Genomic DNA, 12,616 nt, shown 5'->3' on the forward strand with positions numbered 1-12,616 from the left:
CGTGGAATTATAATAAAAGTATACTTTTTTTTTTTGATGTACCGAGTATAAATGGGTGTACATGTTTTATACTGCTTTTAACTGCTTATCAAGAGACAATAACATGTCCAAAGGCCAAAAATTAAGATTTATACATAGAGATAGATCTAGATCTAGATACTAATCTAATATAGAGTCTAGATTCTAGTCTAGATCTGAATCTAGATCCATTCCAGTCTACCAATGTAGATCTACATAGACTAGATCTGTACTTCTATAACTAATATACTTGAGATCTATTTAGAGAAAGTGTGACAAAGGATAGGAAAATGTTTAGAAGTTATATTCTGGACCTAGGAAAAGCATTTCATTTACACGATTTAGAAATAGTATATCGTCATTGTTACACATTTTCACCTTGTGAAACATTATCAAAAAAAAAGTTAAGGCTAACAAAAACTAATGGTAATAACCCTTGGTATGCAATTTATAATCCAAACTTTCTAAGTTTAAGATATATACACAGTAAAGCACTTAAAAGTAAGGTAAAACCATTCCCTTTTATTGGTGACAAGGTGGGACAAATTGAAAAAGATTCACGAAGCTATTTACAAAATGCTAAATCCTTTGAAAAATATGTTGGCATTTATAAACAAGCATTTGAAGTGTCAATAGCCAGTGGAGGAGAGAAATCTATTGAGAGGCATGTGAAGCGGCATGGAAAATTACTGTTGCCAGACAGACTGAAATTACTACTTGATAATACTGAGGACTTTCTTGAGCTGTCAGTAATTGGTGGCATAGGAATGGAATATGGTAATATTCCAAGGGCAAATATTCTCACCGGTAATTATTAAAATTTTTTTTTTGCCTTAACAGAAATCCTGGTAATTCTGCAGGAGTTCAAGGGGCAGCCATCTTTGTTACTATTTTGTTATTGTTTATGTTCCAAAGAAATCCCAAGATAGTGTCTTAAAAAATACTAAGAATTAACATTACTTCTGTGGTTTCAAAGCAATGCTATTTTTTCTTTTAATTTTGACTTGGTGTCAATACAATATGTTTCTTATTGTTCTGTCTTCTTTATAATTGTTAAATATTCATATTGTCTATATCTATTCTGAATTATTCTGATTTAGAGAATCTAAATTTAACTAGACCTACAATAAATATCACAGTTTATTACCAAAAATTAATTGACCTTTATTGCCTTTAAGAACCTTGTCATATTAATATAGTAATTAGTCTTGTTCTAGCAGTTAAAAAGATTATGTCTAATTAATAGACTTATTAGGACTAGATGATACCGGTAAAGCTAGATTTAGCATATTTTTTAGCTTCAAAAATAAAAACAAACAAAATCAGAGAGAAAACCCAAGATACAACAATAAACAACAGTCTAAACAATAACAAAGATGGCTGCCCCTTGAATTCCTGCAGAATTACCGAAATCCTAAATTTAAATGATTTTATGGCTTTTTTTTTTTGTATAGTATTTAAATAATGTCATTAATATAGATTTAGTCAGAAATCATTATCTTTATTAATACTGTCATCGAATATGTAAACTTTGATCAAGGCACACTCAATAATTGCTTTTTTCCCCTTCATGTTTGTAAACTACAAGGTTTTAAGATTAGTCTAAATTATGGTTAAAAAATCCTGTAGCAGATAAGTAGCCTGTAATGTATATTGTTTTTTAACTTTCCACTTTACTGCTGAGCACCACAGCATTTTTTATCAAAATTAAATTAGAAGAAAAAAAAAAAAGCTTTAAAACTTAATAATTAGAATTGACATGTTTTACTATGCTATACAACATGGGGGGGGGGGGGTCATAAAAATAGAATATTCCTCAACCTGACATGCACACCTTCCTAAAAGTTAAAAAAAGGTTTTACGTGTGTTTGATGTTCCTTCAGGGTTGAAGATAATTACATCCTAGCCCAAACCTCCTGCAGGATGATGGGGGATAGCAGAGGGTAAGGTATGAACCCGGGACCATTGAGATGACTTAACCACAATCCAGTGCACATACAGCATGACCATGCAGCTGGGAAACACTACATAAAATCCATGACATCCTAGTTTAAGGTTTTTCCTTATCATGGATCTCTCTTTAAATAAACTTAATCCAAGTTTAAAATATAGACCATGTTTCAGAAACAATAAGGTACCCTAAATCAGAAAGCAAATAATGGAACTTATTCACTATATCTGTAACACATGCCTTCTAATTCCCTTTCCAGGTAAAATTGTATTATCTGAAGATTGTTTTCAAAGTTAATTCAATCATTTTTAAATGAAAGTTGAAATCTCAGTGTTTGTGATATTTTTTAGAATTAATTTCTCATTATTTGATTATTTTTTAAGATTTTAATTTTATTTTTGAAATTCTTTTCATGTCTTTGGCACGTTAAAATTTTTTGAAATAGTCTATTTTAACTGATTAATGAGCTAAATAATGCTAATTTTGTTTAATCATGGATACACTAATTGTCATTGTTTAATTACTTTCTTGTTTTACTGAAAATGTTCAGCTATTTGAAGGCAATAATGAACCTTCAGAGGTATGCAAAAACACTTTTTAATCATAGTTTGTTTGTTTTTTTCAATTTTAAGAATATCAAAACCTTTGCACTAAATAAGTATAGTTTATATTTTAAAAGTTTATGTTTCTGTGTAATATTTTCAAAATTTAATTTTTGTAGGAATTGGTAAAGTAATGGGCCGATACTGTTTGGTAGTTGCAAACGATGGAGCTTTTAAAGGTGGTTCTATTTATCCTATTACACTTAAAAAACAACTTAGAGCTCAGGAAATAGCTTACCAAAATAAGTTACCTTGCATCTATCTGGTAGATTCTGCTGGAGCTTTTTTGCCACTGCAGGTATATTGTTTAAGTTATGTATATTTATGCATTATTTCAAACACTATAAAACTTCTGTTTTATTCTCATTTTTATAAAATCTCTATAACATGAATGATTAATAGAAGCAAAAAAAGAACTAAAGTAATCTATAAAGAAAAATATTCAGTCATATTGAATAATGAATAAAAAAAATTTTCAAGATCTTATTCTTGTCATGGCTCACATCATTGTACACTCATCTTTCTAAAAATTCTTATAAGAAAAAAAAAATATACTAAAATTGTGATAATAAAACTTGTTCTTCAAGACTCAAACAAATAAATAATCCAGTGATTAAGGTTAGAAAGATAATTTGCATGCCATTAATAAATGAGCTTGTATTTTTTTTTTTCCACAGGCAGAAATATTCAATCTTGGGGGCAGTACTTTTTACAATGAAGCTATTATGTCTGCAGCTAAAATACCACAAATAGCCATTGTCTGTGGTAGTTGTACTGCTGGGGGAGCTTATGTTCCAACAATGGCAGATGAAGCTGTGATTGTGGACAAGACAGGTGCTATCTTTTTGGGTGGACCACCTTTGGTTCAGGCAGCGCTGGGTGAAATAGTCTCAGCTGAAGATCTGGGTGGGGCAACAGTTCATTGTGGGTAAGAATTGAAAAGGAGAGAGAAGGAAAATAGTGGACAATTAAACTGTAAAAATTATCTATTGGTCTCTATATATCTAGGCTATTTTATTCTGTACAAACATTATAAGATTTTGTTGTAACTTTCACAGTACAAGTGGCTGCACAGATTATTTTGCATGTACAGAGGCTGAGGCTCTACAAATGGGTCGTGATATTGTTGCCAGTCTTCATGTTTCATGCACTGAAGATCTTGATCTTGAACATTTTGATGAGCCGGTCTTTGACCCTAATGAAATCCCTGGACTTATTTCATCATCTGGTAGTCACCAAGATATAAACATGTACCAAGTAAGCTCAGTACCATTTTATTTCTAGATTCAAGAATGACATTATTTAAGTTTTTCTTTCTGCTTAAACAATATCATATAAGTGGTACTTGTTTTCATTTCAAACAAAATATCTATATCCATAAAGACTTTTTTTCTTTTCATTTAAATAGATCATAGCTTGCCTAGTAGATGGCAGTCGTTTTCAAGAGTTCAAAGCTATGTATGGTCAAGGACTTCTCACTGGATTTGCACATATTAAAGGGTAGGAGAAAACACAAGATTATTCAAATTACTGTTTTTATGTACACTATCTCTTACCATATCTTATTGTAAGTATAATTCAATGAGTAATAAAAGAAAGTATATTTCTTTAATAGTAATGTCTATAGGGTCATTATTTATTATTTTATGCAGTGATTTAGTAGGTTTGCTGGCAAATCAAGGAGAGATTAATGAAAAGGAAGCATCAAAGGGAGCTCACTTCATTCAGCTGTGTTGTCAAAGAGCTGTGCCCCTAGTCTTTCTACAAAATACACTTTCTGATTGTCCATTGATAACAAAAAACAAAAACCAAGGTATGATTTGTTTGATAAACTAAAAGGGTTTTTAGGATAAAGTTACCCCCCATGAGGGAAATAATGACATGTCCAAGCAGTTATTGTCAGTGACCTCTAAAAAGGAAGAGCATAACGAATGTATAAAAAATTGGTTCAGACATCAGTTTAAATACAACTGGATAAAGAAATTTAGCTAAGAAAAAGCTGGAGAACTCTTAACAGATATCAACATCACATATCTTTGAATTCAAAGAAAGGTTTTTATCAAAGGAGCACTCTAATCTTCACTTGGCTGACAATGGCTTTATTTCTATCAAATATTACAATATTTCAGTTACGTTACTTCCATGGCCAAATAGAATATTATACTGCACTTTTCTGTAATCTTTGTACTGGAAAGACATTACTTTTTGATTATTATAACTAAGGAATAAACTATCAAAAAGACACTCAAGTTTATTATAGAGTGTGGGAAGTTTGTTATAAATTTAAAGTTATCTAAGTGTTTTGTTTAGACTAGACAAACTACAGCAAAATATCATGTACTACACTACGCATGTATAGATTTTCAAAATATTTTTCAGATGTTTCACTTGGACTAGTTTTAAAAGCCCAAGCTAAAATGCTATCAGCTGTTAGCTGTGCTAATGTGCCAAAAATAACTGTCATCATTGGAAATGGTTATGGTTCATCTCATTACATTATGGTAACTTTATATATATATAATGAAATATTAAGTTAAATTGATTTTATTGTATTTAATATGAAAAATGTTTATTAGCACTAAAAATTATAGAAATCATAAATATTATAAACATTTTCATCTATTTGGTACAGAGTTTGAAAATTTGATTTCTAGCAATAAGTAAAATAATGCTTAAGAGGGTAAAATATAAAGATATATTCTTATTCTTCTTTCTTGGTTTAGAGGCCAAGCACAATGGGGAAACTCCCCATATTCCTTCTCTGTACCACAGCAGCAGTGTGGGTGTCAGCAATAAAATAATGTGTGGAGAGCACAAAACCCTATTTTGTCAAGGTCCATTCCAGTAAGAAATATGTTGGCTATATTGGACAGGACAATACACTAATACATTTTTTAAAGACTTATTAATGACTACATTTGACCTATTTATTGGATATGTACACATAATCATTTCTATCAGTGTTAAGAATAATTGAAATAGCTTAAAAGAATTTTTATAGTGGTTTATCCCTGCTGCTGTAAATCTTTATTAAAAATACTTAATGCTGAATATTTCTATACTATTTTTATGTAAAAGAAAACTTTATATAAAAGTTAGTGGAACTTTGTACTTTTTTTTTATTGTAAGGGAGGTAAAGCTGTTAGCCCAAATTTTCTGTTTGCATGGCCCAATGCTAGAGCAGCCATAATGGAACCTTATCATTTGGTGCAGGCCATTGCCAGTGAGGTATTACAAATGTCTTTCAAAGATATTATTAAGCCATTCTACATATGGTTGCATTGTTTAATTTTATAATTTGACATTAGTTTTGTGTCTACATTTGAATAATAGCTATGTTAATCTAATTTTCATTTTTTTTTTTGGTACTTTTATATTACTTATATGAAAAACTCATAAAGAATTAATTGATTAAAACTCAGACAGGAGCTGAAAATTCCAAAGAGACATTAGATAAACTACTGGAAAAAGTTCACAGAGAATCATCAGCAATATTTGGAGCCTCAAGACTTTCTAATGATGGAATTATTTTACCCCAGGAAACACGTAAAGTAAGACACAACAGAGTTATCTTTTAATTATGAGTGTTGTTTGTTTTTATCTGTGTTGTGTTGCTCGTTTTGTTTCATCATGAAAGTCAGCTTATTATTTTTAGATTTTGTAGATGATAATTCTCAATTTCCACTGTTAAATTTATAATCCATCACTAATATTTCATTTTTTTAAAATTCTTATTAAAAACAAAATTTCTTTCTTTTGATAACCTGTTGTTTTTTTCTCCCACAGGTTTTATCCCAATGTTTGTCAATCTGTAAAGCTTATAGAGAGACTAGAAGTCAAGAGAGTCCTGTATTTAGGATGTAATGATATAAGGATAAAATTCACAACATTTGTCTTTATTTATTTTGTGTACATTTTAAACAAATTTTTGGCAGCTAGATGTTATTGAATCAAATGTAATCAACATGATGTTATTGTTAGCTGTGATGCTTAAATGATAATGGCTGTGTACTTGTAAGAATTCTTTGTGTATACATTTTTTGATTGTGAAGAATGTAATTATTTTAAATGGTGAATTCTATACTTTTAAACATAGAAATGCTTGTTTACTTGATATAGATGAAATAAATGTTCTGGCACATTTTACATTTAAATTATTACAATGTGGTTAGTAAGAAAATGACAAACTATTCTACAAATTAAACATTTTTTATTTTTTTTAAAGAATGTACATCAACAAAAATAATTTTTCAAAAATTGTTTTTTGTTTTATAAATAATAAAATTATTGAACAGATTGTTTGTGATAATCTGGTAATTTTAAGTACATTCAGTAAGTGAACTCATGGCAACATTTACAAATATTTACATGAAATAACAAAATTATTTTATAAACTGAAGGAGTTCAAATAAAATGGTCCTTGTTTCAACTACTAATACTTCAAATAAGACTATTGGAAAAGGCAAAGAAACATAAATATTTAAGCTGCAGAATCTTACTAACAAACACATAAACATATTAAAACAAAAAAATTGTGCCCTATTAGAATTTTTTCTTTTTTATTGTAATTTATCTGAAGTGCTATTATAAAAAAAGTCAAATATCTTGGAAGAACAATAAATTACATAATTAAAACAAAACCTAAACAAAAAAGAAACAAGAACACTTATGTTTTAGAACTGTATAGGTACAGTATTATTATAATATCCCAAACATGTCCGAAACATAATGTAAATAACTCTAGACTATTTCAACTGTATGCCAGACTATTTCAACTGTATGCCATTTCTCTTTGGAAGTAGTAGTCATCTCTCAAATACCCATAGTCATACACAAGTATTTTAAAATCATGTACACATTTGTTGAACATATAAGAAGGACTAATGAATTTGCAAAGTTAGCTACACTTTTAGTACTATAAAGCATACTTCTTCTAAGTCTATTGTACTTTCTTTTTACATGTAAGACATTGTTATATTTCAAAGATTTTTTCTGCATTAATTGGAATACTTCACTAGCAGGCAATGTTGAAAAATGAGCTTCAATAATTTTGAGTTTTATTTTTTTAAACAATTTTCCTTTTTTTTATTTTCACATGAAATTCAATGAATATAAAAAATAAACAAAGAAAAATGTAATAGATATTTAGTGATGTACAGATCATGACATAGGTTAGTTTAATTCAACAATTTAACATTACAAGTTCACATTGCAAAAGCAAAGAGAACAATTGGCAGATGAAACTTGTGTCTCATGCTTGTACACTTTCAAGGCACAGAACAGAACAAAAAAATGTTGCTTATTTAATCATCTTTTTCCACAGTTACTCTAGATGAAAACAAAAAGACAGCTAGGTCTATATGACATTCATAATACAAATAATACACAATCTATTAAATACTGCTAGTAAACAAAGACAAACTAATATCCATATGAACTTTAATACCGCAGCAAAACGTAAGCAGCTATTGACATTTTGCTTCATCGAACATAAACAATGTAACAAATGTACTGTAACAAAGGCTTCATGAAGGAGTAGGAAGAAGCTAGTCACCAATCAAATCATATAGGATATCATAGAATTTATTTAGAATATTATACAATTTATGTAGGATAGTATATGTAAACTTTTATGTATAATGTTGATAAATACAAATTTAACTTTATTTTTAAAGATCAAATCTTGCCACACCCGTAATTTAAAAAAAAATCTAGAGAAACTTTTTTAAAGTTTTATTTTATGGCAGTGTACTCTGCAAAAAAAAAAAATGACTAGATATCCACTTGTCGTGTAAATGCTTTTCTTTATATCAATACCCTTATGTAAAAAGTATACTTGAATAAATATTATACAACACACACATTGTATATGTTGCCAGTATAAAGTTAACTGTTTTCAACCATTTATGAGATTCTATTGTCTTACATTAACAGAAAGCAATGACATCAAACAATATTTGGTACAAGTGTTATGTGCACCTTGGTAGAATTTCTTGACTTACAATTGTTGAGGGCTACTGTAAAGGTTTACAAAAAGTACAACACACATTTTCATTCTTTTTGGAAGTATATACTTTTTTTTTAAATATATAGGTTACTTTTCTTAATTACCATGAAGTCAAATTGCATATACATTTTTTTTTTTTGGTTTCTAAATCTTTTTAATTCATGAAAAGATACTGAAAAAGTCTACAATTTAAACAAACATGATAATCCACTAAGTTTTGATGACATACAAATGAAATATTAAAAGGAAGGGTCTCTAAAGCACATAATATATATAAATAAGATAGTTTTAAATGTACAGGACTGAAACTTTGCATCTCACATCAAACTTTGAGAATATTAAAACTTTTGAAATTTTCTATTTTTCTAGTTTTGAAAATTTTAATACAACATTAAATTATATATAAAAAAAGTCTCTGGACAAATTAACATTAAAAGTCCAACATTTGCTCATAAACAGGTCCAAAATTATTTGGAATGCATAATTCATTTTGAAAATCAATTTCTAAAATACTTTTTTCATAACCAATGAAAAAAAACAACTTTTCTCTTTTATGCTGTATGCAAAGAATCATCGGACACGTTTTTTTTGTTGGTAAGTATTTGACAAGCGTCAAATTGCACAATCCCTGGTCATTTTTTATTTGTTCTGAGTGTATCACTGGATGATTTGAATATTGCCTTTTCTTAGATAAGGATTTCTTTTTTTTGTTGAAAAAATTTCTCTTCTAAGAAGCAGGCTATAAGTTTAAAGGAAATCTTGAAGTGATGAATACTTAAGATTGCAAGAATACTTGAACACATCAGACAGCAGTGCCATCCCGAAGCAGCCTCTCTCTGGCACTGATCTCTGACATGTTTGGAGAACTGTCCGGATGAAGGTCTGGAACATGGAATGAGAATAGTTTGTGATGGTGATCCTCATCCCCCAGAGTTTCTGGGGTGATGTCATCCTCTGTCACCTCTGGTCTAGACTCAGCTTCATAGCCTGAATCTCCATTACACTCTGCTCCACTTGCCATATGAGTAGACCAAGGAGGTGAATTAGAACCTTCAAGTGTGTCTGCTTTCTGTAAAGAAAAACATTATATTGTGGGTATAAATGCTAACGTAACAACAACAAAGTTTTGTTAGTTTTAGAAGTTTCAGATATTCCTTCAGAAATGAAGATGATTACATCCAGTTCTGTAGGATAGCAGGGGACAGAAGTGGATAGGGCTCAAACTTGTAGGATAGCAGGGGACGGAAGAGGATAGGGCTCAAACTCAGTATTATTGACACCACAAACAGAAGTGCATATCAAATAAGCAGGCAGCCATCAAGTTTGAGGCTAATTACTATTTTTAACTTTGAGCTTCTTTTCTTTATCATCTTTGTCTCAAACTGAGGTTCTGAGACTAATGCATTTTTTTAAAATTAAGGATTGTCAAAATCTGAATGAAGATATCTATAATCCTTACATTAAAGACAGCTAACAGCATCATGGCACCAAAATTGATACACAAATTCATTTCTACCCAAGCTATAAATTTAATTACATAAAAAAATGTGTATAATGGATACCAATCTTAATGAAAAAGGAGAATACTTATGCTTCCACTATTATACATCAAGCAATATAAAAAACAGATGAATGACCACATATAACAAATAACTAGTACAAATTTTGAAAGGCTCTTAGTTTACAAAATAAAATTGTGATGCACTGGAGACTCTACAGTGAGAAAATATCTAAAAGTTGTATAGCACTTAAGTCACTATCATAGTAATTGTCCTCTACAATGTGAAAGTCAAAATATATCTACATATTAGCTGATTTTAGGTAGTATGTTGTTTTTTTTTGTTTTTACTGAATGCACATCCTAATACTACATCACATGTTTACACAAAAAACAATTATGAGTTAAATATAGTTGTTGGCAAATGTTAGCAAATATTAAAGTAAAAAAATATGCAAGAAAAATGTTAGGTTATATTTACTGCTATGAAACAACTATTAAACTCATCAGTTAATTGTTTTTAATACTTAGGTTACCACCCAATTTTGTTTAAAGTCTAGTACAAAACTAAATTAGCTTAAAATGTCAAAAAGAATTTATTTATACTTTCTTTGCATTAAATTGTAGTACTTATTTAATTATTAATTAAAATATTTGCACACAAATTTGTTCATGTTTTTGAAAAACAAAAGTAATAAATTTGCTTAGACTTTGGACTGTTGCCCACCCTCTAGATGGTTTGAGTCAGTAGACAAACCTGGTAACTGTCTCCACCTAAGCTGGATGGATGACCTGAAAAGCTGCTCAACCTGGACTCTTCCAGTTCATCAGGAATGGGCGGCAATAAAGGTGTATTAAAAAAAATGATGTCTTCCTATAGTGGTTAAGAAACAAAGGAACAGGAACTACATTTGAAATCAAAGAAACAAGGAGCTGATAGCTACATTCCAAATTAATCAAAAACAATACATGCACTAAATGAGTGCATAGCTATTAAAGTCTCTTTTTTTTTTTTTGGTTTCTAATTTTGTATTGGAAAAAAAACACATGATGTATTGTGTGACTGAACTAAAAAAAGGTTCTAACAGTTTTAAGCTAATTATGCTTAAAAAAGTAATTTGATCTAAAAATAAAAAAAACAATATTTGATAAAGTAAATGCCAAGCTTAGTTTAAATCACAGACAGGAGAAATAGTTTGCACAATGAATAACAGTATAGATACATTTTGCATTTCCTATTCAACCTCTTAGTTCTCATAATTCATGTTGTAGTATGAAATTTAATAGAAATAGTTCATCATTCAGTTAATAATAATATCCATTTATCTATAAATAATATACGCACTCTTTTGAATTCAATATTTTCATTCTATTTCAAACTCATTTAAATATTAGAAAGGCGCAGATTGTTATTAGTATATTTAATATTGAATTTAAAAAATTAGTTGTGATATATGATATAATGAACAAGTTATGCACTAAAAAAAGCAAGGTTAGGTTAGTTTTTCAATGTAATAAAAAACATCTTTGAAATCATCATTCACCAAAACTTAAAATAAAAAAAGTTCAAAGGCTTAATATGGTAATGATCATAGCAACACACAGTTGACTTTTATGATACTAATTAAGGGCAGGGAAACACTAGAAAATATTTCCGTTTCAAATACTTCAGCTTATTCAGACCACTATTTACTGAGTGTTTTAAGCATAACAATGTTTTGGACAAAAATGTGCATTTGAAAGTCATAGTTTAATAGCAAATTGAGCTAAAATGACAAAAAGACTGCTTAATAGCATCCAGATTTTTTTTTCAAATCATAAATGACTGCAAGTGAAAGTATAACAGCCTTTTTATTTTTTAAATTCTTGTCATAATAGAAAAGTTCACATGTTATTATTGATATAATAGTTCATATTTATGTTAATTTTTTTTATTCATATTCATTTTTGTTTCTTTAGTAGTGTTGCATCATTTTCAAAACTTGTATTTATTTATTTGCTATAACTTCTTATATTCTGCTCTGTCTGAATATTTTTAAAAATTAGCAATTAAACAAACAGTTCACAATAAAACTTTTAAAAATATTCAAATTAATTGAATGTTTTTATATTTACCTACCACTCTAGAAATTAAAATTATACAAGTTTCGATTTAATGCTTTATATGCTATTTTTACTTTCTGTTTTAATCTGTCAGAAGTGTTTTCAAATTTCGTGATTCACTAATTTACATTTGTTGACTTATTATTCAGTTAGACTTAACTGCTATTAATATGATTTGCTCTAGTTTTCTTGTGTTTGATTGATACCAAGCTGAAGATAAAGATTCTAATAGTAATGTAGATAAGGTTAAAAAGCATTCTGATTTTTCTTCTTATACATTGTTTACTTTACCAAGTCTACTAATAGAGCCATTATTGGGGAGATAAAAATTCAGTATTTTATAAACCATAATTTCTTATTTATAAGTTTAGGGTCAACTGTATGTAAAGATATTGAACCAAGCACACACAAAAAAAATGGGAACATTTAGTTACGAT

General features: G+C 29.0%; 2 protein-coding genes across 9 annotated transcripts in view; one reads left to right on the forward strand and one right to left on the reverse strand.

Annotated features, from left to right (window-relative positions):
- The first annotated feature begins 83 nt into the window (after positions 1–83).
- On the forward strand, positions 84–6,868 carry LOC106064955 (probable methylcrotonoyl-CoA carboxylase beta chain, mitochondrial). Of its 2 annotated transcripts, XM_013223619.2 has the most exons (10): positions 85–825; positions 2,691–2,869; positions 3,249–3,499; positions 3,630–3,828; positions 3,980–4,071; positions 4,224–4,384; positions 4,951–5,072; positions 5,701–5,799; positions 5,994–6,122; positions 6,358–6,868. In XM_013223619.2, exons 1-10 carry the CDS (start codon positions 309–311, stop codon positions 6,433–6,435), a joined length of 1,827 nt encoding a protein of 608 aa, XP_013079073.2. In that variant the 5' UTR covers positions 85–308; the 3' UTR covers positions 6,436–6,868. The 2 variants fall into 2 exon arrangements, with proteins under 2 accessions (XP_055885107.1, XP_013079073.2); XM_056029132.1 differs by lacking the exons at positions 5,701–5,799; positions 5,994–6,122; positions 6,358–6,868 and adding an exon at positions 5,295–5,635 and having other exon boundaries at positions 84–825.
- LOC106065004 (axotactin-like) overlaps positions 6,867–12,616 on the reverse strand; it is a 107,580-nt gene continuing 101,830 nt past the window's right edge. For 3 of the 7 annotated variants that reach the window (XM_056029128.1, XM_056029126.1, XM_056029127.1), the window contains exons 38-39: positions 10,834–10,950; positions 6,867–9,647 (exon numbers count right to left, since the gene is read on the reverse strand). In XM_056029128.1, the coding sequence (XP_055885103.1) occupies positions 9,381–9,647; positions 10,834–10,950 (384 nt within the window). In that variant the 3' untranslated portion in view covers positions 6,867–9,380. The remainder of the gene's footprint in view (positions 9,648–10,833; positions 10,951–12,616) is intronic. The other 4 variants (XM_056029129.1, XM_056029125.1, XM_056029130.1 and 1 more) reach the window with 3 other exon arrangements.

This window comes from Biomphalaria glabrata, chromosome 5 (genome assembly GCF_947242115.1).
Source record: "Biomphalaria glabrata chromosome 5, xgBioGlab47.1, whole genome shotgun sequence".
Taxonomy (NCBI): domain Eukaryota; kingdom Metazoa; phylum Mollusca; class Gastropoda; family Planorbidae; genus Biomphalaria; species Biomphalaria glabrata.

Bases quoted from the DNA above. Each gene is read 5' to 3' on its own strand.
- LOC106064955 (XM_013223619.2), top strand. From the start codon at position 309: ATGTTTAGAAGTTATATTCTGGACCTAGGAAAAGCATTTCATTTACAC. The intron at 3,500-3,629 runs GTAAGAATTGAA...TAACTTTCACAG, and splicing joins GGGGCAACAGTTCATTGTGG to TACAAGTGGCTGCACAGATT. The intron at 3,829-3,979 runs GTAAGCTCAGTA...TCATTTAAATAG, and splicing joins AAGATATAAACATGTACCAA to ATCATAGCTTGCCTAGTAGA.